This window comes from Gopherus evgoodei, unplaced genomic scaffold (assembly GCF_007399415.2).
Source record: "Gopherus evgoodei ecotype Sinaloan lineage unplaced genomic scaffold, rGopEvg1_v1.p scaffold_31_arrow_ctg1, whole genome shotgun sequence".
Lineage (NCBI taxonomy): Eukaryota > Metazoa > Chordata > Testudines > Testudinidae > Gopherus > Gopherus evgoodei.
In genome coordinates, this window is record NW_022059983.1 from 3,634,117 (window position 1) to 3,661,640 (window position 27,524).

Here is a 27,524-nt window from a genome sequence, read left to right on the forward strand (position 1 = left end):
GTCGAATTCCTCAAAGGAGGCTACCGCTTGCAGCTTCTCAATCCAGGCGGCCTGCCAGGACGTGGCTGGCCGGACCGTCGGCTGCTGGTCCTCGGGTTCCTCGGTCTGTGTGGGTAGTGAGTTCGCCGCTTGGTCAATGGGATGCCTCAATTGCGGCTCAGGGGCCTTTCCGGTTGGTTCCCGAGGCATAGTCACCGGTGGGGTAGCATCATTACTGGTTGATGGTGGGACCTGGTTCGGGTTGGTGGATGCAGGGGTGACGCCCGGTCTTCCGCATGCAGCTGTCTTTTGGGAGGTAGCTGTAGGAGCGCGTGACCTTCTGGCGGCGGGGATCGGCCTGGTGTCTTTTGGGGCCATGCCTGTCCATCTGATAATGGGGATCTGGTCTGATCGTGGCGTTGGCTCCTCTGATGGTAGAAGTGTGCGGGGCAGTCTGGGGGGTGGTCCCCCCCCCCCCCGACGAGTGGTGTTCGCGGTGCGGGCTGAGGAGTCGCGTTGGTTCCCCTTGTGGTTGGTGCTCGCAGAGCGGACTGAGGGCCGGCGTTGGTGCCTCCGGTGTCAGGGTCTTGAGCCTTGAGGGTCTTCCAGGAGGTGGGAGACCTGCCAAAGCGCCGGCACAGGTTACTTCCATGATTTCAGGTTAAAGATGCCAGAGAGCACGAAGCATGAAGCAACCAGGGTCTCGCTTCTTGAGGAGGCTGTAGGGGATGCCGTCCTTTCCGGGCACCGTGTTCTTTGTTCTGGAAAACCTGGCTGCCACCTCTTTAGACGTGAAGTCGGTCTCTAGGTCCTCTGTGTTGGTAACGCGGGGCAGGGGGCGGAGGCACTCCGGTCGCTGCATGTCGTTCCTGGGCACGCTGCCGAACACTCCAAGGAAGTAATTGTAGAAGCGCTCTGGCGGGATCGTGCAGTAGGACGAGGGACCATCGAGGACCTCTCTTACGGTCTTGAGGCGGTTTGTTCTGTACAGCTTCTGGATCGTTGAGGCTGCTGCAGGGTCATAGCGGCGGCCGGTGTTCCTTCTCCCAGCTCCCCTGGTGGTGATGTCGTGATTCGGGACGGGCCGTCTGAAGGCAGGCCGGATGGTCTCCTGGTTTGGCATCCGCTTGGAGGCAATCTCTGTAGGGAGCTCGTGCGTGAGTCTGTCGATGAGCGGGTTGAATTCCTCAAAGGAGGCTACCGCTTGCAGCTTCTCAATCCAGGCAGCCTGCCAGGACGTGGCTGGCCGGACCGTCGGCTGCTGGTCCTCGGGTTCCTCGGTCTGTGTGGGTAGTGAGTTCGCCACTTGATCAAAGGGTTGCCTCACTTGCGGCTCAGGGGACCTTCCGGTTGGTTCCCGAGGCATAGTCACCGGTGGGGTAGCATCATTACTGGTTGTTGGTGGGATCTGGTTCGGGTTGGTGGATGCGGGGGTGACGCCCAGTCTTCCACGTGCAGCTGTCGTTTGGGGGGTAGCTGTAGGAGCGCGTGACCTTCTGGCGGTGGGGATCGGCCTGGTGTCTCTTGGGGCCATGCCTGTCCATCTGATAATGGGGATCTGGTCGGATTGTGGCATTGGCTCCTCTGATGGTAGAAGTGTGCGGGGCAGTCTGGGGGGGTGGTCCCCGTTCCCCCCGACGAGTGGTGTTCGCGGTGCGGGCTGAGGAGTCGCGTTGGTTCCCCTTGTGGTTGGTGCTCACAGAGTGGACCGAGGGCCGGCATTGGTGCCTCTGGGGGCAGGGTCTTGAGCGGCCATGCGTGATGGGGCACTGATTCTTCTTGGGGTGGGGTCATCTTGGTTCGGCATCGAGGAGGCACTGAGACGGCTCGGCTCAGAGAGTTTCCGGGCGACCTGGGACAATGTGACAGGTCTCCTGCTGGCAGGGGCTCGAGTGACATTTCCCATTGCGGTAGGTGCCGTCCCGACGGCGGGGCCCTGGTTGCTGAGGCGTCTGGTGAGGTTGTTGACCTGGGAGGTGGCAGTGATCCCCTTCACAGCAGGGTCCAGCGTGGGGATTCTACAGATGGGGCTGGTCCTTTTGGTAGCATCATCGGTCCTCGAGGCGGGGGTTGTGCTTTCCTCGATTAGCAGTTGGTCCCCCCTTATCTGCCGTGACTGTGGGGATCCTAGTTGGGGTGCTGAAGCCGGACCATCGGTGGGGGTCATGGCTGGAGCCCGCAGGACCTCAGCAGGGTTCACCTTTGTGATGGCGAGGGGTCCCTTGCATGTGGCGTGATGGGACTTGCATTTCTTTTGGGTCTCGAAGGGGGCATTGCAGCAGCTACACTGCAAAGCAATCCATTTGTTGTAGGTCTTGCGAATGTGTTTGCTGAGGGCCCCGAGGGTCTGGACTCCACGCATCCGCCTGGTATTGCAGTACTTCTGGGCAGAGTGCACCTCTCCCAGGGAGAACGTGCTGGTTTAAAAAGAATAAAATTTTCTGTCCTGTGTAGAGCTCCGGTTTGTATTTTTCTGTTTGCTTTCTTTTTCTGGGCCTGGGTTACTCGCTTTAGCGGCTGCTTTTTCCATGTCTACTCCACTGTTGTTTTATATAGTTCTTCAAAGGTGGTTTTAGTGTGTGCGTTACAGAAGTGGGGGTTTTGGGGTCAGTGTCTCTCAGCGGAGTCCGCACAGGAGGAAATTGTTCCATTTCTTCTTTCCTTTTGTAAACACATCGCTGGTATCAGGCAGGGAGCAGGATGAGATCACATAGAGGACACGGGCCTCTTCCCAGAGCTCCAGTATAGAACTAGTCCAGATCCAAGCAAAACCAGTAGTAAAGCTCCCTCTGACTTCAATAAAATAAGATCAAGCCCTTAGAAGAGGACGGTGAGTCTGCGCTGCAAATGTTGCCAGCAAAGGACTGTCGCACACTAAGAAATGGGGTTCCATGCTGACTCGAGCACTAAGAAACGGGGTTCCCTGGTGATCCTGTTAAAAAGATGTGCCGCTTCCATTATGGGAACCATAATAATTCTGAACCAGTGCGTCCCAAGCAACAATCCTTTGCACTTAGCCCACGTCCAGACTAACCCGCGGCATCGGTGGGTTAAAATCGATTACTCGGGGATCGATATATCGCGTCTAGTCTGGACGCGATGTATCGATCCCTGAGCGCGCTTACATTGATTCCGGAACTCCATCAACCCGAACGGAGTTCCGGAATTGACACGGAGAGCCACGGACATCGATGGTGCGCCGTCTGGATGGGTGAGTACCTCGATTTTAGAAATTCGACTTCAGCTACGTTATTCACGTAGCTGAAGTTGCGTATCTAAAATCGATTTTAATACCCTAGTCTGGACGTAGCCTTAGATTTGTCTCTCTACTCCGGGTAAGAAATTAGTTACCTCCCTAAAGCAAGCAGGCAGCTTCAAATGCAGTATTTGTGTAATTTGCATGCCTCAATGATGTTTATGTAGGATGCTGTTTATAAGCTAAAATGTACATGCACGCGCCTGCAAATGGAGATAAATTATGAATGAATAAATACAATCTTATCTAACTAAACAAGTCTCGTCTTGAATAGAAATGCAAGCTGGCATGAATATTTAGATGGACAAAGCTAAATCCTCTTTTTACAGTATTACTTAAAAGAGAATTTTTTAGCTTCCTGAATTTTAATTATAGAAAAAGACTCAGGAAGAACACTAAACCCTAGTAGTCTCAGGAGCAGAGGAAACTAAAAAATCCACATCAAAGAAAAGAAACAGAAAGATCCAAACCAGAGCTTAAAGAATTTCATTCTGTTTTTATAACCAGCACATTCTCCCTGGGGAGGTGCACCCTGCCCGGAAGTACTGCAATACCAGACGGATGCGTGGAGTGGACAGAGCAAGCTCCTAGTCCCACCCCCTGTTCCAAAAACCCGTTTAATAGACAGTTCTCACATCGAGAACGTATCAGCGATTAAACTGATAAGAACAGACACTAAACTTGATCTTAGCTCCGAGGAGCCGAGAAGCGATACCTTTCCTCGGAACAGCGCGGGAGCCTCCTGCTCCCAGGGCCTTCCAACTCACCAGGACCTGCTCCAGCCCTTCCTAGCTCAGTGCAATGGCCGCCGCGAAGTGACTCCGATACACGCACTCGTATCACGAACTCTCCACACCGAATTCTGCTCACGCACCGGGAATTCTCTGCGCCCGGTCGCTTCGGTTCAGCCGGGTGGTCTCCGCGGCCGCCGCCAAAAACCGCTGATCTGCATGACCCCGCCCACTGACACGTGACCCCTCCCATCGCTGTCCGTCGGGGCGCGTCCCTCCGCCGCTGCTCCAGCCACCTGCCCCGCGCTCCCCCAGCTCCTGCCCCCCGCGCAGGGAGCCGGGCAGTGGGAGCCGGGCTGGGGCGAGGGGCGCTGTCTGGGGGGCGGGGGCCTGCAGGGGCAGCGGAATTTCCAGCCCCGAAAAGGGGGGGGGCACCCGCGCCGGCCCCACCCCTCCGCGCCCCGCCCCTTCCCCTGACTTCCCCCCTTGCGCTTCACTTTCTCCCCGATCCTCCGCCCTCACTCGCCCCTTCCCCCAAATCCGCATCGCCCCTCCCCTCTAGGCTCCGCCCCTTCCGCGCTAACCACGCCCCAGCGCCTTCCCAAAATTTCAACTCCACGTGGCCCCTCCCCTCTAGGCCCCGCCCCTTTCCCCAAGGCCACGCCCCTTTTATCAGTCCCCTGCCTTTACTCGCCCGTCCCCCCAATCCCTGCCCTGCATCGCCCCTCCCCTCAAGGGACCGGCCCCGCACCAGCCTCTCCTCAAGACTCCACCCTCGGGCCGAGTCCCCGCCCCCGCGCTGCCCCTTCCCTCTAAGCCCCACCCCTGCACCGCCCCTTCCCCGAGGCCCCGCCCTCGCCCTGCCCCTTCCCCCGAGGCCCCGCCCCGCACCACCACGTGACCCAGGGGCAGCAGCAGGGCAGAAACCTCCCTAAGAAGATTCCGTGGGGGGGCACCAGCACCATGTTGGCTCATGATGGGAAATCATCCAAGCTGGCCCTAGGGAGATGTGTGTGTCCCTGCCGCCCCCTGCTGGTGGGGCTGAGCCCTGCTCTGTGTGTGTGTGACATTGTGTTTGTATCAGTGTCGGTGTGTTGCTGGGCTAACCGGTAGGAAATGCGTTTCCTGCAGCAGCTCTCTCTCTCTCTCTCTCTCTCTCTCTCACACACACACACACACACACACACACACACACACACACACACACACCACAGCTACCACACCCACCTCCACAACTCCACAGAGCCAGACAGTCACACATGCTGATGCACAAAGGAACTCACAGAATCCCAGACACTCACACACGACACACCTGGGGCACACACTACCATACCCCCCGCCCAAATAGAGGGACAATCACATCCCCAGCCACACACACAATCACCCGCACCCACACCGGACTATTCACAATCATGCTGAGAGACACAACCCCACATAGTTCACTCCCACTGCTCCCAACATAAGGACCTCCTGCCCTGCACAGCATGTGCAGAGGCCCATGGAACTCACTGCCACTGGACAGCTACCAATGGGAATGGACCTTTCCAGGAGACCAATAGACATAGCCATGGTGATCGAGAGGAAGGGGCTCCCAGGGGCTGACCCAGGCTGAAACTGGGCTAGAGGGACCCACGGGTCTGATCTAGACGGGTGTATTCAGCAGGGGGCAGCGTGACCCACACACAAACCCACCGGAAGCTCCTTTCTTAGCGGGGCTCCCAGGCCATCCCCCATCCTGCCCCTGGTTGAGTAACAAAGAGGCGGCAGGGGACTCTGGGCCGTGTTGCAACTCGGCCCCACCCCCTCGCTCCCACACGCTGGCAAGTTGGGTAACTGCTGAGGGATTGCACAAGAGAGTGTCAATGCCAGGGAGAGAACCCAAGAGTCCTGGCTTGCCCCTCCTCCCCCCTCTCTAAACACTAGACCCCTCTCCTCCCAGGGCTGGGGACAGAACCCAGCAATTCTGACCACGCCCCCCCCCTCCAAACCACTAGAGCCCCCCCTCCCCTTTTAGATTGTAGGCTGGCTGCCCCCTCTATCCACCTACCCCACCCTCTTCATCTGTCCATCCCTTTGCTGCAGGTTTTTGGGGTGTCACCCCTGCTCTGCATTCCCCTAGTGCAGCCCAAGGCCTTCCCTCCCACCAACCACATATCCTGGTGCTGGAGCATCTGCTTGGCCCCCCACTCCCTCTCGGGGCACACTGTGCGGCGTGGCTGGGGATTGTGCAACAGCCCAGCACCAGGCAATGCAGAATGGAAACCAGAGGCCCTGCCCCACCCCACCCAAGCTGCCCCTCCAGGTGCATTGGAGCCAGCGCCCCACACCTGCGCACTCCTGCGCCACAGGGGCTGAGCTGAAGCCCCACCACACACTGCAGTTGGGAGAAAGGTCAGGCCAGCCAGCCCTTGTAGGATGGTGGAATCGCCACCAGGGTTGACGGTATGGGAGCTGTGATGCACGGAGAAGCGGTTGTCGCTGCTGCCGGCAGAGGGCAGCAGAGCATGCAGACACACACGATTGCAAACATACACAAATAATCGCACGAATCCCCAGCCACACACTAGCACAACCGCTAAAGATGCAAAGACGTGCACAAATCCAGCCTCACAAACATGCACACCTGTACAGCCACACACACAACCCCCCCACAGCTACACAAACACCCGCCCACAGACACAACCCCTGCAGAACTCGAGACATACACTAATCTGTATACACACCCCATCCCTCTCCTATACACACACCTTGGGTCACTGTGACACTCAACACTTCAATTTGGATGGAGTACCCAGGACCGTGTTTATTCTCTGCCTCCCAGGGCCTGCAGGGGATGGATTGGGACTGTGGCCAGGCAACCCTGCGCTGTGGCTATTCCCTGCCCCCCAGGGCTTAGAGGGGGCAGATTGGGGGCCGAGGGGGCACGATCCAATGCCAGCCAAGGGGGGATAAGAGGTGGGGAGGAGGCCATGGTTTCTGCACCACCCGGTTCCTGGCACAGACTCTTTTGAGGATTTGCATTTCTTGGTAGTTTTCACCCCATCACCACTTCCTGCCCAGGCCCCTCCTGCTGTGCGAGATGGTTAAGGGGGGGATGGGAAGAACCCAGAGTCCTGGCTCCCAGCCCCAGCTGTGCTAACGTACCAGACCCCACTGTAACCCCAGAGCTGGGAATGGAACCCAGGAGTCCTGACGCCCAGCTTCCCTTCCTCTAACCACTAGACCCCCGCCCGGCCTGCAAATGCTGTCAGCCAGCAGGAGCCCATATCCCTCCAACCCCCAATCAGGGGACAGTACTCCAGGCCCCCTGTCCGTTTGCAGGGGAAGGGTAGAGCTAGTGGTCCCCAAGGCAGTGCCCGCAGGTGCATAGCGCCTGCCTACTGACAAGGGAGCGCCCCGCCGCCGAGGAGCGGAGCCGCTGAGAAGCATCAGGGCTAAGAAGTGTCACTGCCAAAATGCTGCTGCGAAGCTTCTCGTTGCCGCTGCTTCTCAGAGGCATTTTGGCGCCTGCTCCCTGCCCACACTGAAAGGTTGGGGACCACTGGGTAGAGCACTGGCATCCTCCTTTCTCCCACAAATCACCCAGGAGGCGACCGGCTCTGGGATGCTCCCACAGCCCAGGCTGAGGGAGTCAGAAGCTCCCACCCCCCCAGCGATAGGTGCTGTCTACCCCCACTTCCTAGCTGGGCCCTCCCCCAGCAAAGCTTCCCCCAACTTGATTTCCAAAAGGAAGGGAGAGGGGGTGAGTCTGGGAGCCAGGACTCCTGCATTTAGGCCATTCACCTCTCCCTGTTCCATCCCTCAGTTTCTCCATGGAAGAGGGACGAGGACATTGAAGCCTTTGGAGTTGGGGGAGGGGGGCAGTTGAGGTGGTTCTGCCAAGCAGGGGATGCCCCAGCCAGGGTAGCGAGCTCAGGGGTGGGATCCCTGCCTGCCCCAAGCGGGGCTGCACTGGGTAAGACAGGCTAGGAAGATGCAGCTGGGGCTGTTGCTACCTCAGCACAGGAATAAACCTCTGGGCTCAGGCGCTCGGGACAGGGCCGTGTTCACTGGTCCCTTGGGGCATGAGGGAGGGCGGGATGGTCCAGGCAGAAGCACAGGCCCAGCCAGCCTGGAGCAGCCAGAGAGAGCTGGTGCCTCCTAGGAGGGGTCCATTCCCCACGCACCTGAGCCAGCCAGTCCCTGTCCTGGGGCCCCATCACAGCCGGGGCCCAATCCGAGGGGAAAGGTCCCGTGCCCCATTCCCTGCCCACCCAAGCTAATCAGTTCCTGCCCTGGGGGAGACCGGAGCTGACACACCCCATGTCCCAGTCCCTGCCATGAGCCTGAATGTGAATGTAACCAGTTTATTCAGAACATTGTGAATTACAGAACGCCACAAAACCCATCTGGGACGCTCCCCACGCACCGGACACCCGCTCCCACCACCAGCATCTGGTCACCCCCCACACACACTGACCCTCCCCACTTTGCACAAGAGGAGACAGCTGGACTGGACTGGGCTAAGCCCCTCAAACCTCCACCCCATACAGGCATGTCCGACCTGCAATCCTTCCCTAACAGGGGTATAGCTACCTACAACTGCACCCCTTTGGGGGTGGGGCTCCCCAGCCCCTCCCAGGCAGGACGGGGCCATCAGGCCCAGCTGTGCTGCTGCTGCTGCTGCTGGAGGGTCTTGAGGGCCAGAGTCCAGCGCTCCAGCCACTGCTGCAAGGTGAGGCCGAGGCGATGCTCCGCAGGCAGGACAAACTGCCCTGGCTGCTCCCACCTGCAGATAGGGAGGGGTGAGATGGCTCTTTCTGGCCCCGCTCCCCACAGCTCTCCCCTGCACAGACACCCCCCCGTCCCCGTCCCTCTCCCTCCCCCGACATCCTTCCTCATGGCACATGCCCCCCAGCCCCTCCCTAGGTACGTCCATTCTCCAGGGGCACCAGGCCACCCCCTTCCTTCAGACGCCAGCCCCCAACACCCCCAATCAGTCCCTCCTGTGCCCCCACCACTTGGGCAAGCCCCCTTCTTCCTCACAGGCCCCACCCCAGGCAGGGGAGAACCGACCCCCAGCACAGGATGGGCTGGGCTTCTCCGCTCTGGAGAACAAAACGTTCCATAAACCAGCTGGGTGGGGCCTCCTCACCAGGCGTCGATGGCAGCCTGCACCTCGGGCCAGCGCTCGATGCGTTGCCTGCACTGCTCCGTCACCAGCTGGATCCGCGGCACCAGGGCTCCGGCCTGCTCCCGGTCGTGGTCCCGCAGGGCCTGCACCAGGGCTGGGGGAAGAGACGTTGGTAAGGCCTGGAGCAGTTACAGTTTGGGGGTGGGGGGGTGCTCAGTTGCTGAGCGGATGCCATGGTCCTGCCGCCCTCAGTCCAGCTCGTGCGCCAAGAGGGTGCCGCTTGCAGACCCTGGGAAGGCATCCCCCTGTCCATCTGGAGCCATGGAGGGGATCTCACCTTGCGCGTCGGTCCCCCAGGAGCCCTGGCGCTGCTGCAGGCTGGCCAGTGCCCGGTTCTTGTAGCCCAGCTGGGCACGCAGGGCCAGCAGCTCCTTCTTCAGCTCAGCCATGTGGGGCAGGAGGTGCTCCGGGGCCTGGGGCAGAGAGACACAGAGATGGGGGTGAGGGGAGACAGGGCCTGGCTCCCCCTCACAGAGGCTCTAGGGAGGTTTAATGCAGAAAATTAGGGGGGTGCGCCTGCCCCACCCCCTCCTCCAGGACCCCCTTATCTTCCCCCAGAAGAGAGTCTCACTCCCGCCCTGCGGGGAGACATCCCTGCTCCCTGCCCCATTGCTCCACCAAGTGTGCGTCTCACCTTGTAGAGAGGGAACCCAGAAGCCTGGCACACAGTGAGGAAGGCCCGGTGCTGGGCAAGCGCCGTCCGGTCCAGCCTATGGATGGAGAGCTCATGAGCCGGGACCTGCTGGGACCTGGAGGTGGGGGACGACCGGGTCAGGTACGCCAAGGATCAGCCCCTGAACTCCCCACCCTCAGGCACCCCCCATCTCACCAGACACCCCAGCCCATCCCCCCACCCCACTCCCCAGGAAGGGCTGGTGGGACCCTCTCGTCACAGCCGCCTGCCAGGGTAGTACAGCATTGGTACCCCCTGGAGAGCAGGTACCAGTGTTCCCAGAGTATTAATACCCAGAGAGTATCAATGCTCCTCTCACTGCTATAGGCTACCCATGCTCCTAGAGCATTATCAGCCCAGAAAGTATTAATCCTCCCACCACAGATGTCAGGTACAGATGCTCTCAGAGCATTATTACCCTGGAGGGAGTATTCATGCTCCCACCACAGCATTCAAGCCCCTGCCCCATTCTCAGGTATTAGCTCTCCTCCCAGAGAACACTGGGTTTTCACTGGTATTCCCCAGCACCAACACCACTGCTCATCTCCATGCCACGACTGCAGCATTAATACCACTGCCCAGGTACTGATGCTCCTAGCAGAGGACCAGCGCCCCCAGCATGGGGCAGAGGACCAGAGTATCAGTACTGCTGGGCAGGCACCTACCCCCTCCAACCTGCAGATCTCAGGGCGGGTCTGAGCCCCATTTCAATGGAGCACAGGCCAGGGGAGGGGGGAGAAGATCCCAGGAATGCTGCATACACCAAGTCCAGTAGTGGTGGTGGGGAGGGGGGAGCATAGTCCTCCATGCAAGGTACTCCCCCTAAGGCCGGGGACTCCCCCCATAAGGGGATCCAGCCCCTGGGGCACCCCAAGAGGGGACAGTCAGCCCCAGGGCCCTGCTGGCTGTGGGGGAGAGGGCCTGCAGGGGGAGATGGGGCAGATCAGACAGAGCGGGGGAGGTGGGGGACTCACCCCAGGAGGCTGCGGCACAGGAGGCAGGGGAGGGCGATGGCCCCCAGCTGCCGGACCTCGCGCTCCACCCCCCCGTGCAGCCGCTGCGACTCCAGTGTCACATCCTGCTCTGGGCCCAGCAGCTTCCTCTGCACGAAGGCCTGGACCTGAGAGACAGTGGGGGGGAGACCATGCTCGTGCCCCTCAGTCCCAACCCTGGGCCCCACTCCCCCAGCCCTTCCAGTACCCTTCAATCCCACCCTATAGCCCCCTGCCTCCCCCCTCAGTCCCAACCAGCAGCTCCCTGCCATCCAAACCCTGGGCCCCACTCCCCCAGCCCCACCAGTGCCCCTCAGTACTGCCCCAGCCCTGGGCCCCACTCCCCCAGCCCTTCCAGTACCCTTTGATCCCACCCTACAGCCCCCTGCCTCCCCCCTCAGTCCCAACCAGCAGCTCCCTGCCATCCAAACCCTGGGCCCCACTCCCCTGCCCCACCAGTGCCCCTCAGTACTGCCCCAGCCCTGGGCCCCAATCCCCCAGCCCCACCAGTGCCACTAAGTCCTGCCCCAGCCCTGGGCCCCACTCCCCCAGCCCCGCCAGCGCCCCTCAGTGTCACCCCACAGCCTCCTGGTATTCCGGCCCTGGACTCCCCTATCCTCTGCCACCCCATGGTGGGGGAGAGGGGGGGTGTCTCACCTCGGCCTGGTCCTTGCAGAGCTGGGATTTGATGTAGGAGATGCCTTTGATCAGCGCCCGGACATGCTGCTGCTTTTCGCGCTGGGTGGATGAGGGAGGGGTGGGAAATGTGTCAGTCCTGGGGCTGCTTCGAGACAGTGTCCCTGCTCCCCCCTGGCTAGCAAAGGCACCCCTGTATTCAGCCCTGAAATCCCTCTCGTTCCCTCCAGAAGGCACCCCCACCTCCCCTAACTTGTCCACTCCCTCCCTTGCCTCATCATCCCCACACCCCTATATTCCCTCCAATATGCACCCCCTCTACTTCCTTCCCCCCAGGCCGGCCAGGTACCCTGTGGATCCCCCTCCAGGAACCCCCCAGCCACGGGCTCTCTCATCCTCCTGTGTGCCCCCCAGCCCCCAGGCAGGTCCCATGTCCAGAGGTTACCCTGCTCTAACCCCGTCCCCCCCGCCCCGCACACCCACACTCACCACCAGGTGGCGGAAGTCCAGGATGCGCTGCCGCTTGCTCTGCAAGGCCTGCAGCTCCGCGTGGCGGGCACTCGCCTCCCGTTCCAGCTCTCGGCAGCCCCGGTGCAGCCCATCCCGCAGTCCTGCCAGCCGTACAGCCCGCAGCTCCAGCTCCAGCACCGCCCTGGGGGCCGGGCGGGACAAGCTGGCTCAGTAGGTCGGGGGGGTGAGGGGAGAAGAAGACCACGTGGGCAGGGAATCTTCCCAGCAGGGAGCACTCTCCCAGGGGTGGGTGGTCACTGACTGTGCAGGAGGGACCCTGCGTGGTGGGGATGTCTCCCCAGCAGGGGGTGCTTGCCACAGGACCCCAACAGCGCAGGGGGACCCCACAGGACAGGGAAGTCTCCCCAGCAGGGAGTGCTCTCCAGGGGACCCTCACAGTGCAGGGGGACCCCAGGGGCAGGAAGTCTCCCCAGCAGGGGATGTTCTCCCAGGGTGGGTGGTCACCAACTGTGCAGGGGTGACCCCAGGGAGCAGGGTGTCTCCCAGGCCTGGGGCAGCTACCTGGCGAGGATGGCGCGCTCCGAGCCGTCCGCCAGCAGCCGGTGCATCTCCTGCACGAGGGAGGCCAGCCGTGCCGTGCCGTGCCGCTCCCGGGCCTGCAGGGGGAGCTGCTGCACCCACAGCTCCTCACACCTGCTCCAGCCTTCCTGCAGCCAGGGGGAGGGAAGCAGGTAAGGAGGGGTCAGGGGACACTGCCCCCTCCAACCGCTATATCCCAGCCGGAGATATGGCCCTGAAGTCCCCCCCCAGCCCTCAGACGGGGCCCCCTCCCTCCCCTGCTATATCCCAGCCCTCAGAACACCCAGATGTGCCCCCCACCAGCTATATTCTAGCTGCTGCGACTGCTCAGACCCCCGACGCGGCCCTGCCTGCCCCTCCGCATGCCCCCACTCACCTGTATGAGGCCCCGGACTGAGGGCAGGGCTGCTGGCGGCCCCGCCAGGTCTTCCAGGCGGGAGCTCTCGTAGCGGAACCTGCAGGGCAGAGGTACAAGCCCCAGCATTGGTGCCATGGGTCACTGCAGCACCACCGGGGTGACAGCCCCCCAGAGCCCTGACTCTGCCCCCTGCAGTACAAGCTGCCATCAACAGGGAGCCAAAGCCCCACAGCACCCCCTCTCCCGAGCTCTGACTCTGCCCCCCACCCCAGTACAGGCCACTATCACTGGAGGAGGCAATGCACCATGCACCCACACTGCCACCCCCTTAGTGGTACCCACTTGAGGGCCTCTACGTCGCGGGGAATGTCAATGTGGCTGGTGAGCTCTTGCATCTGCAGGGTGTTCTCCAGGGCCAGGTGCTCCAGGGCTGCCAGGACATGGTTGGGAGGGTGGGAACCCACGATGTCCTGCGTGGGCAGAGAGGTGGGATGAGCCACAGCGGGGCAGGGACACTGTACCCTCCATCGGGACTGGCTCCAATACCCCAGTGCGGTGCTAGGGGGCGCTGTGCTGTAGGGAGCAGGGTAGGGGGTTCCCCCTAGCAGTCAGGGCTGCCCCAATGCCCCAGCCCAGCACTGGGGGCGCTGTGCTGCAGGGAGCAGGGCAGGGGGCTCTCCCTGGGCAGTCAGGACTGGCTCCAATACCCCAGTGCAGTGCTAGGGGGCGCTGTGCTGTAGGGAGCAGGGCAGGGGGTTCCCCCTAGCAGTCAGGGCTGCCCCAATGCCCCAGCCCAGCACTGGGGGCGCTGTGCTGCAGGGAGCAGGGCAGGGGGCTCTCCCTGGGCAGTCAGGGCTGGCTCCAATACCCCAGTGCAGTGCTAGGGGGTGCTGTACTGCACAGAGCAGGGCAGAGGGGATCCCCCCTAGCAGCCAGGGCTGCCCCAATACCCGGCACTAAGGGGCACCAGGCTGCTCCTCCAGAGATGGCTGAACCTTAGCATCAGGTGAGCTGTGGCAGTGCAGTGTTATGTGCAGCTGTTACCAGCTCAGAGGTGGCTGCATCTCTGCACCATGCAAGCCGTCCCCAGGGTCCCTACCCCATAGTCCCTTCCTCCCCCCGTTACCTCCACTGTGCTCAGCCAGTGCTGGTAGGATGTGTCCAGCAGCTCCTCGCTTGTCCCGCTGCTGTGAGACACATGGGGCGGGGTTAGAAACAGAGTGGGGGTCGGGGGGGGAGGACAGAGGAGCTCGCAGGGTCTTACGGGAGGGTCCCAGACGTGCTGTGCTCGAAGAGCGACTTCAGGAAGTGGAAGCGCAGCTGGCAGGCCGTCCGCACGTCCCGCTGCGGAGAGACGAACAGACACGTTGACAGGTTACCGGGGTGGGGAGGAGACGACGGCCCTCAAGAAAGCTGCAGATCACCAGGAATCACTGGTGGAATCACCAGGATCTACTGGATCCTCCCTCCTTATTTGGATCCAGGCACCAGGCTCAGTGAGATCCCTCAGGATCCCAGGACCTGATTGCCGATGGCGCAGACTCCCCCTGGGTCCCGGCACCAGGCTCAGTCCGATTCCCTCCTCCTCCCCAACCAAACCCCATCACCAGATCCCATGGTGAGCTCACCAGAGCCCCACGCTGGCATTCACACGGCTCAGATCACCGGGTCCCCCTTGTCACCAGATCCTGCCTTGGGATCTCCATATCCCCCCACAAGATCCAAGGACTGGGATCCCCAGATCACCATCCCCAACTAGCACAGGGGAGCAGGATTCCCAAATTCCTCTCCCCCTGCCCAGGATCTACCCACTGTCCCCATCCCCACTCACCAGTACTTCAGGCTCCACGCCAGCAAATCCGCGGTCAGGCACCTTCCCTCCCACCGTCAGCTCCACCTTGGCCTTTCTGCAGAGACCAGAGAAGGCCACGAAAATGGGATGGGGGAGAGGGGGGAGCAAAATTCAGGACATCCCCCCACCCTCACCTCAACCAAGCCCCCATCCCCAGTGCGACCCTGCCATGGAGCAAAGGATCCTGAGATGCTACCCAGGATGGGCAGTCCCCTATCCCTAATGCCACTCGCCACAGGACCCCCTCCCAAGGAGCAAAGGATTCTGGGAGTTACTACCAAGCAGAGATGTCCACTGGGTAGTGCTTCGAGAGCAAAGGATTCTGGGGGATACGACCAGGAAAGTGGGGACCCCACACCAAGGACGGACCCCCCTCCCCCACACCTGCTGATGTCCTGCAGCTGCTCCAGTCGCACCCTCAGCTGTGTTACGCTGCCCTGCAGCTGCTGGCGCTCCTTGGCTGTACGGGCTGCATAGGCCTTGAGCAGCAGGGAGCGGTGCTGGGCATCACGGATCCGCTCCTGGGCTGCCTCCAGGGAGATCTCTGCAGGGTGAGAGAAGAAAGTGTGTCAGGGAAAACCCACCCCAAGCCCCAGATGCTAACCGCTAGGCCCCACTCCCCTCCGAGAGCGGGGGATAGAACCCAGGAGTCCTGGCTCCCAGCGTCTCCCCGTTCCCTGCCCCACTCCCGGAGTAGGAGACAGACCCCAGGAATCCTGAGGTGACGGGTGTGAACCCCACAGGCGATTGTCTGGGGAGGGAGCATGGGGGGAAGAATCAGCAGCCCCACTGGCCACAGGAACCTTGCGGCTGGGGAAGAGACCATGTGGGGAGATGTTGCTCCCAAGGAGGGCAGGGCAGGGGAACAATCCTGCCCCCCACAAAGAAGTGGGGGGAAATGGATCTGGGCTGCAGGGGGACGATCCCACTGTGTGTTGGGGGAGAACAGATGGGAGGACTGGGGTGGATTTTGTGCCCTCCAGTGATGGGCTGGGGTAGAGCACTGGGAGCACAGATTACGCTGCCCCCCCAGATCCTTGGGGCTCCCCCCTTACCGTCAGCCATGACCTCACGCTGGGCTGTCTCCATCTGCAGGTCTAACTGCTGCAGCTCCCCACGCAGGCGGGCCACGCCCTGGGCCAGCTGCTGGCGCCGCTCCTGCTCCGGTTCTGACCCACTGGGCTTTCCCTTTGGGGAGGGGAAGACTCTGATTGGGGGTGGGGCTTCTCCTGGAGAGCCCTGCCCCCTGCATCCACCCACTGCTAGAGACCAGGCATCTTGCTCATCCATGGCAGGGCTCTTCACCCCACAGCACCCCAATCCCCCGCCCCACTGATCCCACCCCCATTTCCCAGACCCACAACTCAGCAACAAAGCACCCCACTGTCCCCCACCCCATAGCACCCCTCTGCATCACGATCCCACCCCAACTCACTTCCCACCCACTGCTCCCACCATATCCCACCCCACAGCACCACCTGATCCTCATCTTGACCCACAACCCCATCCTCTACCCTGACCCACTCTATCCCACCCCACAGCACTCTCATCCCCTTCCCCACCCCTCCAAATCCAGTTTACCATCCCCTACCCACTGCCCCTACCCACCACATGGCACAGCATCCCACCCACAAGACCCATCCCACCAACAGCCCTCACCCACACCTGCCCCATGCCCCATTCAACCAGCAGTCTCCACCGGTCCCCTCACCTCTGCCTCCTCCAGATGCTGGTACCTGAGGCAAGGCCTGAGTAAAGGAGGCTGAACATGAAGAATGACAGAGGCCTGAACGGATGGATGGACGGACAGACCGACCTCAGGGAGAGGTCGGAGGCATCAGGCTGGTGGGACGCCAGCCAAGGGTCAACAAGGAAATTAAACCTTCTCCCCCAGGGGCTGGATGGGCCCAGGGGCTTGATCTAGGGGGCAGGGACAGGGTGGGACACTGGGCTGGATGGACCCCTCGGTGAGAAAGTTGCCCATAGTAACAAGTCTCCAAGGCGGAGGGGGACGAGGAAAGGATACCACAGCAAGTTCCCTCGGATCTTCTTCACATTCCTGTAAGGAAAGAGAGAGGGATGAATCTACTGCAAAGACAGCAATGGCTTTGGGTGGGGCACGGGGTCCAGTGGTTAGAGCAGGGGGGACCAGGAGCCAGGACTCCTGGGTTCTACCCCTGGCTCTAGGAGGAGACCTGACAAGCAGAAGGCCCCATGTCCCATTCCCTGGCTCCCTGAGCCAGCCAGTGCCCTGCTCTGGGGCCGGGTGGGAGCCAGCGCCCGTGGAGGGGAAAGGCCCCACGCCCCATTGCTCTCACCTCTGGTGGTGCACGTGCCGGGTGACGTATCTCCAGATCTCCGCACACTGGCCTGAGCACATCCTGGGGATACAGAGCGACAGCGTCAGCCCGCGGGGACGCGACTGGAAACCCCTACAAGGCGCATGGGAGACCCTCGGCTCAGGGCCGTATATTCCCCCCCCCGCTCCCCGAGCCTGCCCCTTTTCCTCCCCCCCCAGGCCTGGCTCATCCAGGTAACCTCACAGGGCTGGGGGGTAACATCTCCGGGGGCTGCCAGGCCCTTTTCTGCGGGAGAGCGGAGGGGGGGCGGCGGCGGCTCTGGCCCCCCGCTGGGACATGGTGAGTGGGGACAGGTGGGGGCCATGGGGCGGGCGGCTGGCAGGGAACCCACGCGGAAGAGGGGTCCCGGGTGGGGGTATGATAGGCGGGGAAGGGGCAGCGAGGTACCAAGGCGCAGAGGGGGCAGGGGGTCCAAGGAGGGAGGAGGAGCGGGGCGCAGGGAGCGAGGGGACCCCGAGGGGGCAGGGGAGGGGGCCGGGAGAGGGAGCCGCAGGAGCCCGGGGAGCACACGGAGGGAAACGGGAACCCGGGGAACAGGAGCCGGGGGGGGGCCGCGCTGAGGGGCCCGGGGCTCTCACCGGCGGAAGGCCCCATCGGGGGGCACCTTCGCGGGGGGCAGCCCCATCTCCTGGGCCGCCCAGAGCTTCAGCTCCAGCGCGGGGCCGCCCCGCTCCATGCCGGGACCCGAACAGCTGCTGCCGCACAGCCCCACGGGAGCTGTAGTCCGGGGGGCGGGGCCCTTAGTTATATGGGGGCGGAGCCCGCCGGGAGCTGTAGTTCGGGGGGCGGGGCGTGCTGGGAGCTGTAGTTCGGGGGCGGGGCCTGCTGGGAGCTGCAATTTGCATTTTCCCCGTTCGCGCGGGTCACACCCTAGCCCCGTGGTGGCCCCTACGCAATTTGTAACAGCGCCATCTGGAGGCTTCTGTCAGCACAAAGAGAAGGCGCCGCTCACGTGCTCTGGAGACTGGATTCCCTCCGGGGTCTTCGCTGAGCCAGTCTGTACCCCAGGGGATCTCAGTCTGTACCCCAGGGGATCTCACACTGGGGTCGTGTGGGTATTACATGGGGGGGGTCACAATCCCTTAGCCTCCATCCCCAACCCCGCTTCACCTCCAGCCTTTATAATAGTATTAAACATAAAAAGGTGATTTTAATGTCTAAGGGGGGCTGCACTCAAAGGCTTGCTGTGTAAAAGGGGTCACCAATACAAACGTGTGAGAACCGCTGCTGTACCCCATGCTCACGGCCTCCCTGCTAATGCCCAGCTCCCCTCTAGGGGGCAGAGGAGAGTTCAGTTCCCCTGGCCTGTTCAGCCAGCCCTGGTGTCAATTTTGTGCTTCAGACACATTTGCTAGGAACAGGTCTGAGATGCTCACTGCTCACTCCAGCCAGCTGCCTGCCAGGGAAAAGCCCTTGCCCCCTCTCCTCATCTAACCATTAGACCCCACACGCCTCTCCAAGCCAGACATAGAAACCCAGGAGTCCTGACTCCCAGGCCCCCCACTCTAACCCATTGGACCCTGTAACGATGCTGGTTCTGGCAGGACCCAACTGAGAGTGCCAATTCAGGACCACAAAAAGAACAGGAGCACTTGTGGCACCTTAGAGACTAACACATTTATTTCAGCATGAGCTTTCATGAGCTACAGCCCACTTCTTCGGATGCATAGAATGGAACAAGCAGACAGGAGATATATATACATACAGAGAACATGAAAAGGTGGAAGTGTGCATACCGACAGGAAGAGTCTAATCAAGTGAGATGAGCTATCATCAGCAGGAGAAAAAGAACTTCTGAAGTGATAATTAACATGACCCATAGAAGGTGTGAGGAGAACTTAACATAGGGAAATAGATTCAATTAGTGTAATGACCCAACCATTCCCAGTCTCTGTTTAGGCCTGAGTTAATTGTGTCTGATTTGCATATTAATTCGAGTTCAGCAGTCTCTCTTTGGAGTCTGTTTTTAAAGTTTTTTGTTGCAAAATTGCCACCTACAGACCAGAAGAGTACCCAGAAGCCACCTACTACAGGACAGGCCCAACAAAGAAAATAACAGAACGCCACTAGCCATCACCTACAGCCCCCAACTAAAACCTCTCCAGCGCATCATCAAAGATCTACACCCTATCCTTAAAGATGATCCCTCACTCTCACAGATCTTGGGAGACAGGCCAGTCCTCGCTTATAGACAGCCTCCCAACCTGAAGCAAATACTCACCAGCAACCGCACACCATACAACATAAACACTAAGCCAGGAACCTATCCTTGCTACAAAGCCCGATGCCAGCTCTATCCACATATCTATTCAAGTGACACCATCATAGGACCTAATCACATCAGCCACGCCATCAGGGACTCGTTCACCTGCACATCTACCAACGTGATATATGCCATCATGTGCCAGCAATGCCCCTCTGCCATGTACATTGGCCAAACTGGACAGTCTCTACGCAAAAGAATAAATGGACACAAATCTGACATCAGGAATCAGAACATTCAAAAACCAGTGGGAGAACACTTCAACCTCTCTAACCACTCAGTGACAGACTTGAAGGTGGCAATTTGGCAACACAAAAACTTCAAAAACAGACTCTAAGGTGCCACAAGTACTCCTGTTCTTTTTGCGGATACAGACTAACACGGCTGCTACTCTGAAACCTGTCGTAATTCAGGACCAGTTGCTTAAAGCAGGGCAGTTACAGCCCAAGGCTGGGGTTTTTCCACCTCTAAGGCAAACCAAACCAGCCAGACAAAGAGGACTTTGATTTTACTCCACTAGCTAACCACAAGTCACACAAACAATTCCCTTAGACACTCCAGTTTCCCAGTATCACCACCAGTGCCACTTGTTATGGGGACAGATGGTTATGAAAAGCAGTACTCCAGTAAAAGAAAAAAGGTTCTCTCGATCCCAAAGGACCAAGCCCCAGACCTAGATCAATATACAAATCAGATCTTACCCACAAATCACGCTGTTGCCAATCCTTTAGAATCTAAAATCTAAAGGTTTATTCATAAAAGGAAAAAGATATAGATGAGAGCTACAATTGGTTAAATTGAATCAATTACATACAGTAATGGCAAAGCTTTGGTTGAGGCTTGTAGCAGTGATGGAGTAAACTGCAGGTTCAAATCAAGTCTCTGGAACATCCCTCGCTGGGATGGGTCATCAGTCCTTTGTGTAGAGCTTCCCTTTGTAGCAAAGTCCCTCCAGAGGTAAGAAGCAGGATTGAAGACAAGATGGAGATGAGGCATCAGCTTTTTATAGTCTTTTCCAGGTGTAGGAACACCTCTTTGTTCTTACTGTGGAAAATTACAGCAAAATGGAGTCTGGAGTCACAATGGCAAGTTCCTGCATACTTTACTGAGTTACAAGGCTTATCTGCCTTCTCTCAATGGGTCAGTTGTTCAGCTGATGGTCCTTAATGGGCCATCAAGCAGGCTAGGCAGAGCTGACACCAACTTGTCTGGGATGCCTCTCAGGCTCTGTCTACACTACAGGAATCAGAGGGGTAGCCATGTTAGTCTGGATCTGTAAAAGCAGCAAAGAATCCTGTGGCACCTTATAGACTAACAGACGTTTTGGAGCATGAGCTTTCGTGGGTGAATACCCACTTCCTCAGATGCATGTAGTGGAAATATCCAGGGGCAGGTAAATATATGCTAGCAAGCAAGCTAGATAGCATGACCCAAGTGGGGCCTGCCCTGGGGCTCGGCTCTGCTGCGAGGTGGAAGAAGGGCTGGGAGTTAGGATGCGTGGGTTCTCGTGGGTTTCCCCAGCTCATGGAGGAGGGTGAACACTGCCTGGGGCGTGAGCAGTGGACTCTTATCAAGATCCGGGTTGCAGTGGCGCAGAGGGGACTGTGAACGGCAGGGATCTCAGTTACAATAGTCCTTGGGGCTGTTATAATAGTCGTCATCGTCATCCGAGGGGCAGGGAATCTCCCCGGCACATGGGATTTCCTGCCAGAGACACAGGAAGAAAGACAGATTGTGTGAAAGAGGGGACACTCCCCCAGCAGGAGACCTGTGTGTTATGTCTGCCTGTACCTGCAGTAATGGGAGCGGGGCGGGGAAGTGGGATCCAGGACTCCTGGGTTCTCTCCCTGGCTCTGGGAGGAGAGTGGGGTCTAGTGGTTGGCGGGGGGAAAGCAGCTGGGTTCTATCCCCAGCTTTGGGAGAGGAATGGGATCTAGGGGTTAGAGCAGGGGGATGGGTCTGTGAGCCCGGACTCCTGGGTTTCATGCCCACCTTTACCACCCTGCAGAGCTGTGAACTGCAGTTACCTGGCGCACTAACAACACGCATCCCCAACTATATTTGGGGAGAGATCTCCCAGCTCCCTGTGCCAGCGCAGGATCTGGCTATTGGATATGAAGGAAAATCTCCCCTCAGCCATTAGCAGGACGGGGTTTATGATGCATGCTCAGGTAGTGCTGATTCTGTCCAGCTGGGGGCAGGCTTTCACCCTGCTGGGCAGGAGGGCACAGGCTGCAGCTGCATACTCAACCCCAGGCAGTATGTGTGGGCAGTGGGGACCCAGGGGGTTAACAGATTCCCCCAACTGACCTCATAGAGCGAGTCTCTCTGTGGGGCACTGGGGTCCTCTCTGCTGTCCCCTGCGAAAGGAGACACAATTATCCCCTTTCACTGTTTATTTTCCTTCTTTAAACATTTCCCCCCACATCAATCGTTTCCTCCTTATGGCAGCCGCCCCTCCCCCCCCCCGCCCCCAGAAGCAGGCCGCTTCCGCCAACCCTCACACACACAGTGCAGGGCTCAGCCCCTCCAGCAGGGGGTGGAGTGACACACACACACAGTGCAGGGCTCAGCCCCTCCAGCAGGGGGTGGAGTGACACACACACACAGTGCAGGGCTCAGCCCCTCCAGCAGGGGGTGGAGTGACACACACACACAGTGCAGGGCTCAGACCTTCCAGCAGGGGGTGGAGTGACACACACACACAGTGCAGGGCTCAGACCTTCCAGCAGGGGGTGGAGTGACACACACACACAGTGCGGGGATCAGCCCCTCCAGCAGGGGGTTGCAGGGACACACACACAGTGCAGGGCTCAGACCTTCCAGCAGGGGGTGGAGTCTCACACACACACACACACACACACACACACACACACACACACAGAGCAGTGGGTTGATTTTCTTCATGCACCCACACTCCAGGTTTTCCATGATGCAGCCAAAGGCCCCCCCCCCTTTTCTGCCCCTCTCCCAATTCCCACCCCGGGGGGGTCCCTTACCCTGCAGACTCCCCCCCAGTTCTTTCCGTTGGCGGATTCTCCTGGCCAGACAATAAACCCCGAGGTTGCTCAGGAGGAAGAGCAGCAGGACACCTGCTCTGAAGCCTGCCATGTTGGCTCATGATGGGAAATCATCCAAGCTGGCCCTAGGGAGATGTGTGTGTCCCTGCCGCCCCCTGCTGGTGGGGCTGAGCCCTGCTCTGTGTGTGTGTGACATTGTGTTTGTATCAGTGTCGGTGTGTTGCTGGGCTAACCAGTAGGAAATGCGTTTGCAGGACCTTGTATCCTGCAGCAGGTGACCCACACACACACAAACAAACCACAGCTACCACACAGACCTCCACAACTCCACAGAGCCAGACAGTCACACATGCTGATGCACAAAGGAACTCACACAATCTCAGACACACACACACACGACACACCTGGGGCACACACTAGCGGTTGTCGCTGCTACAGGCAGAGGGCAGCAGAGCCTGCAGACACACAGACACACACGATTGCAAACATACACAAACACCGCACCACTCCAGCCACACACTAGCACAACGCCGTCCAGGACCGCCTAGTGAAGGCCATCGCCCCCCACCTGGGAGAGATCGCTGTCAACCACACCATCCCCGACACCGACAGCCCACTGCGCCTGGGTATCGTCATCACAGACAGGGATCAGAAAACGATCATTCTCGTCGACGTGACTATCCCGTTCGAGAACAGGACCCCGGCCTTCCGCGAAGCCCGAGCCCGCAAACTTGAAAAATACGCTCCCTTGGCAGAAACCCTGCGGACAAAGGGCTATGAGGTCTACACCGATGCTCTGACTGTTGGGGCCCTGGGTGCCTGGGACCCCTGTAATGAACGCGTACTTCGCACCTGTGGGGTGGGCCGTCGCTACACGCGGCTCATGCGACACCTAATGGTCTCGAACACTATTCGATGGTCTAGAGACATTTACACAGAGCACATCACTGGCCACCGCCAATACCAAGTGTGAGCTGGCGTGACTTGGTGAACTAATGAGGGGGAGGAAACTTGTGGACCTTCCCTGCTGCACTTTATCCCCTGAACCCTGAACCCACCGAACCAAACTCCACCATGTGAGGGTCATCCTATGCCCATTATCCAGCCCGCTTATCTTTACCCATGACTGTCTGTAACTTGTATGTATGAGTGATGTACCCACACTGCTTCCTGACTGTATCTTGAACTCACTCACCGTACACCCCGCACTGGGGACATGGCAGACTGTATGGGTACGTCTACACTACAGGGTAATTTCAAATTAACATAAACAGGTTTTATAAAACAGATATTATAATGTCGATTGTACGCGGCCACACTAGACACATTAATTCGGCGGTGTGCGTCCATGGTCCGAGGCTAGCATCGATTACCGGAGCGTTGCACTGTGGGTAGCTATTCCGTAGCTATCCCATAGTTCCCGCAGTCTCCCCTGCCCCTTGGAATTCTGGGTTGAGATCCCAGTGCCTGATGGGGCAAAAATCATTGTCGTGGGTGGTTCTGGGTACAGCCTCACCCCTCCCTTCCTGAAAGCAGCACACAACCATTTCACGCCTTTTTTCCTGGGTGAACTGAAAGCAAATGCCATAGCACAACAAGCATGGACCCTGCTCAGATCAATACCGCAATCGCGGACGTTGTAAACACCTTGCGCATTCTCATTCAGTCTATAGTGAACCACGAACTGCAAAGGCAGGAGAGGAGGAGGCAGCTACGGCAGAGCAGCGACGAGAGTGATGAGGACATGGACACTGAATTCTCCCTAACCGCAGGCCCCCGCGCTTTGGAGCTCCTGCTGGTAATGGGGCAGGTTCTACCCATTGAACGCCGATTTTGGGCCCAGGAAACAAGCACAAACTGGTGGGACCCCATCGTTTTGCAGGTGTGGGACGATTCGCAGTGGCTGCGAAACTTTCGCATGCGTAAGAGCACTTTCTTTGAACTTTGTGACTTTTTTCCCCTGCCTGAAACTCCAGAATACCAAGATGAGAGCAGCCCTCACAGTGGAAAAGCGAGTGGCGATAGCCCTCTGGAAGCTTGCAACGCCAGACAGCTACTGGTCAGTTGAGAATCAATTTGGAGTGGGAAAATCTACTGTGGGGGCTGCTGTGCTGCAGGTAGCCAAAGCAATCATTAAGCTGCTGCTACAAAAGATTGTGACTCTGGGAAACGTGCAGGTCATAGTGGATGGCTTTGCTGCAATGGGATTCCCTAACTGTGGGCGGGTGATAGATGGAACCCATATCCCTATCTTGGCACCGGAGCACCAGGGCATCCAGTACATAAACCGCAAGGGGTACTTTTCAATGGTGCTGCAAGCACTGGTGGATCACAAGGGACGTTTCACCAACATCCATGTGGGATGGCCAGCAAGGGTTCATGATGCTCGCGTCTTCAGAAGCACTACTCTGTTTAAACGGCTGCAGCAAGGGACTTACTTCCTGGACCAGAAAATTACAGTTGGGGATGTTGAAATGCCTGTAGTTATCCTGGGGGACCCAGCCTACCCCTTGATTCCATGGCTCATGAAGCCATACACAGGCAGCCTGGATAGTGGCTAGGAGCTGTTCAACTAGCACAGTGGTTTGAGCCTTGGCCTGCTAAACTCAGGGTTGTGAGTTCAATCCTTGAGGGGGCTATTTGGGGATTGGTCCTGCTTTGACCAGGGGGTTGGACTACATGATCCCCTGAGGGTCCCTTCCAGCCATAATAATCTATGATACTACTGGCTGAGCAAGTGCAGGATGGCAGTAGAATGTGCATTTGGCCATTTAAAGGCATGCTGGTGAATGTTGTTTAGACCTCAGCCAAACCAATGTCCCCTTTGTTATTGCTGTGTGCTCCACAATCTCTGCGAGAGTAAGGGGGAGACCTTTATGGCAGGGTGGGAGGCAGAGGCAAATCACCTGGCTGCTGATTACGCACAGCCAGACACCAGGGCGATTAGAAGAGCTCACCAGGAAGCGGTGCGCATCAGAGTAGCCTTGAAAACGAGTTTCATCACGGGCCAGGGTATGGTGTGACTGCTGTGTTTGTTTCCCCTTCATGAACCTCCCCCCCTTTATTGACTCCTCCTGTAAGCAACCCACCCTCCCCCTTCGATTACAGCTTTCTTATGGAAATAAAGTCACTGTCGTTTAAAAAGCATGTATTCTTTATTCAAAGTCATTCCCTGTAAGCAACCCACCCTCCCCCTTCGTTTAAAAAGCATGTAATTATAAAAAGAGGAAGAGAATTAACAAGGTATCCCAGGACTGGTTTGGGAGGAGGATAGAAGGGAAGGAAAAGGCCATTAAGCACATTTCAATGTAATGACAGCCTTTTGGTTGGACTGTCCATGGGGGTGGAGTGGGCTGGTGCACAAAGCCTTCCCCCACGCGTTCTTACACGTCTGGGTGAGGAAGACATGGAACATGGTGAGTACTGAGGGTGGTTATGATCACGCAGCAGCTCCAGCGTTGCATCCCGCCTTATCTGAGCTAGCCTTCAGGATGGAGTAGGGAGGCTTGAAAAATGTGCAGCTGCATGAGTGGGGGAAAATAGGGAGATTTAAAAAGATACATTTTACAGAACAATGGTTATACTCTTTCACAGTGAACAACACTATTCACCTTACACAGCACATGTGATTTCACTACAAGGTCGCATTTGGAATCTTTTAATATTGAGTGCCTGCGGCTCTGGTGTTACAGATCAACACAGACGCAGGTCCGGGCATCACAATTCAGCTTGCATGCTGTCATGGTAAGGCATATAAGGCATATAGGTTCTCCCTTTGCTGCTTCTTTCCTGTTAACAAGGAGCAGCAGACAACAACCCCTCCCCTCCCCAACCCAATTCTCTAGAATTGCTTTACCCCTCCCCCCACCATATATATGGCTGGTATCATGGAAGATCACTGCTAATCACCCCCCCTTTCTCCCTCCCCCCCCCCCGCCCACTGCATGGCTGGTAGCTGTGAAGATTCCTACTGGCCAAACGCTAAAAAGCTCAGCGCTATCCTTCCTCCCCTCCCCCATCTCTCCGTCCCCTTACTTAGATTCCTTAATTTCAACCAGGTTACCATGAACGATATCACTCTGCTGAGGATAACAGAGCGAGATAAAGAACGGATGTTTCTTGAATGCCAGCAATCACCGGGACCATACGCAGCTAGGCTTTGTCATGCAATGATACCCGATTACTTGCTACATGCATGGCGTGGTAAAATGTCCTACCATGGTGGACAGAACAACGCTGCCTTGCCCAGAAACCTTCTGCAAAGGCTTTTGGAGTACCTCCAGGAGCGCTTCACGGAGATGTCCCTGGAGGATTTCCGCTCCATCCCCAGACATGTTAACAAACTTTTCCCAGTAACTTTACTGCCTGATAATGCATCCCAAGCCCTCATGGCAAATCAATCATTAAAAAATCACTTGCTTTTAAACCATGTTTTATATTTACAAAGGTACACTCACCAGAGGTCGCTTCCATGGCTTCACTGTCTGGGCTAGTGGCTTGGGAGGGCAATTCCGTCTGGGTCACAAAAAGCTGCTGGCTGTTGGGGAGAATGGAGTGCTGTGTGTTCTCTGCAAACTATTCCTCCTCGTCATCTTCCCCCTCCGCTGAATCCTCATCCATGGTTGAGATTATAACCCCCACCTCGGAATCCACGGACAACGGGGGGTAGTGGTGGCGCAGCCCCCTAAAATTGCATGCAGCGCAGCGTAGAAGCGGCATGTTTTTGGCCCTGACCCTGATCTTCTGTTTGCTGCTTTGGTTTTCTGGTGGGCTTGTCTGAGCTCCTTCGCTTTCACTCTGCACAGCACTGAGTCCCTGCTGTGGCCTCTCTCCACCATGGTCTTGGAAATTTTTTCAAAAGTTTTTTCATTTCGTCTTTTGGAACGGAGTTCTGTTAGCACGGAATCCTCTCCCCATACAGCGATCAGATCCAGTACCTCCTGTGCGGTCCATGCTGGAGCTCTTTTTCTGTTCTCAGGAGACTGCATTGTTACCTGTGCTGATGAGCTCTGCGTGGTCACCTGTGCTGATCACAGCTCCACCCTGGCCAAACAGGAAATGCAATTCAAAAGTTTGCGGAGCTTTTCCTGTCTACCTGGCCAGTGCATTAGAGTTCAGATTCCTGTCCAGAGCGGCCAGTGGTGCACTGTGGGATACCGCCCGGAGGCCAATAACTTCGAT

General features: G+C 58.3%; 2 protein-coding genes and 1 non-coding gene across 4 annotated transcripts in view; 1 reads left to right on the top strand and 2 right to left on the bottom strand.

The window, feature by feature from the left end:
• Positions 1–3,755: 3,755 nt before the first annotated feature.
• Positions 3,756–3,948, bottom strand: LOC115640640. Its single transcript, XR_003997912.1, has one exon. It is a non-coding gene; the product is annotated as a U2 spliceosomal RNA (small nuclear RNA).
• A 4,348-nt stretch (positions 3,949–8,296) lies between these two features.
• On the bottom strand, positions 8,297–17,763 carry LOC115640595 (HAUS augmin-like complex subunit 5). Of its 2 annotated transcripts, none has more exons than XM_030543476.1 (19): positions 17,639–17,763; positions 17,019–17,081; positions 16,727–16,759; positions 16,412–16,436; positions 15,756–15,888; positions 15,085–15,244; positions 14,680–14,755; positions 14,113–14,192; positions 13,975–14,032; positions 13,191–13,318; positions 12,867–12,945; positions 12,473–12,618; positions 11,930–12,092; positions 11,462–11,542; positions 10,787–10,932; positions 9,774–9,888; positions 9,417–9,552; positions 9,101–9,233; positions 8,297–8,734 (listed from the first exon to the last, which is right to left on the bottom strand). In XM_030543476.1, the coding sequence occupies exons 1-19, from the start codon at positions 17,734–17,736 to the stop codon at positions 8,602–8,604; spliced, it is 1,986 nt and encodes a 661-aa protein (XP_030399336.1). In that variant the 5' UTR covers positions 17,737–17,763; the 3' UTR covers positions 8,297–8,601. The 2 variants fall into 2 exon arrangements, with proteins under 2 accessions (XP_030399336.1, XP_030399335.1); XM_030543475.1 differs by having other exon boundaries at positions 13,975–14,035.
• A 4,822-nt stretch (positions 17,764–22,585) lies between these two features.
• LOC115640403 (retroviral integration site protein Fli-1 homolog) overlaps positions 22,586–27,524 on the top strand; it is a 28,667-nt gene continuing 23,728 nt past the window's right edge. The window contains 2 exon segments of the mRNA XM_030543143.1: positions 22,586–22,617; positions 22,897–23,016. Coding sequence (XP_030399003.1) covers positions 22,586–22,617; positions 22,897–23,016 — 152 coding nt within the window.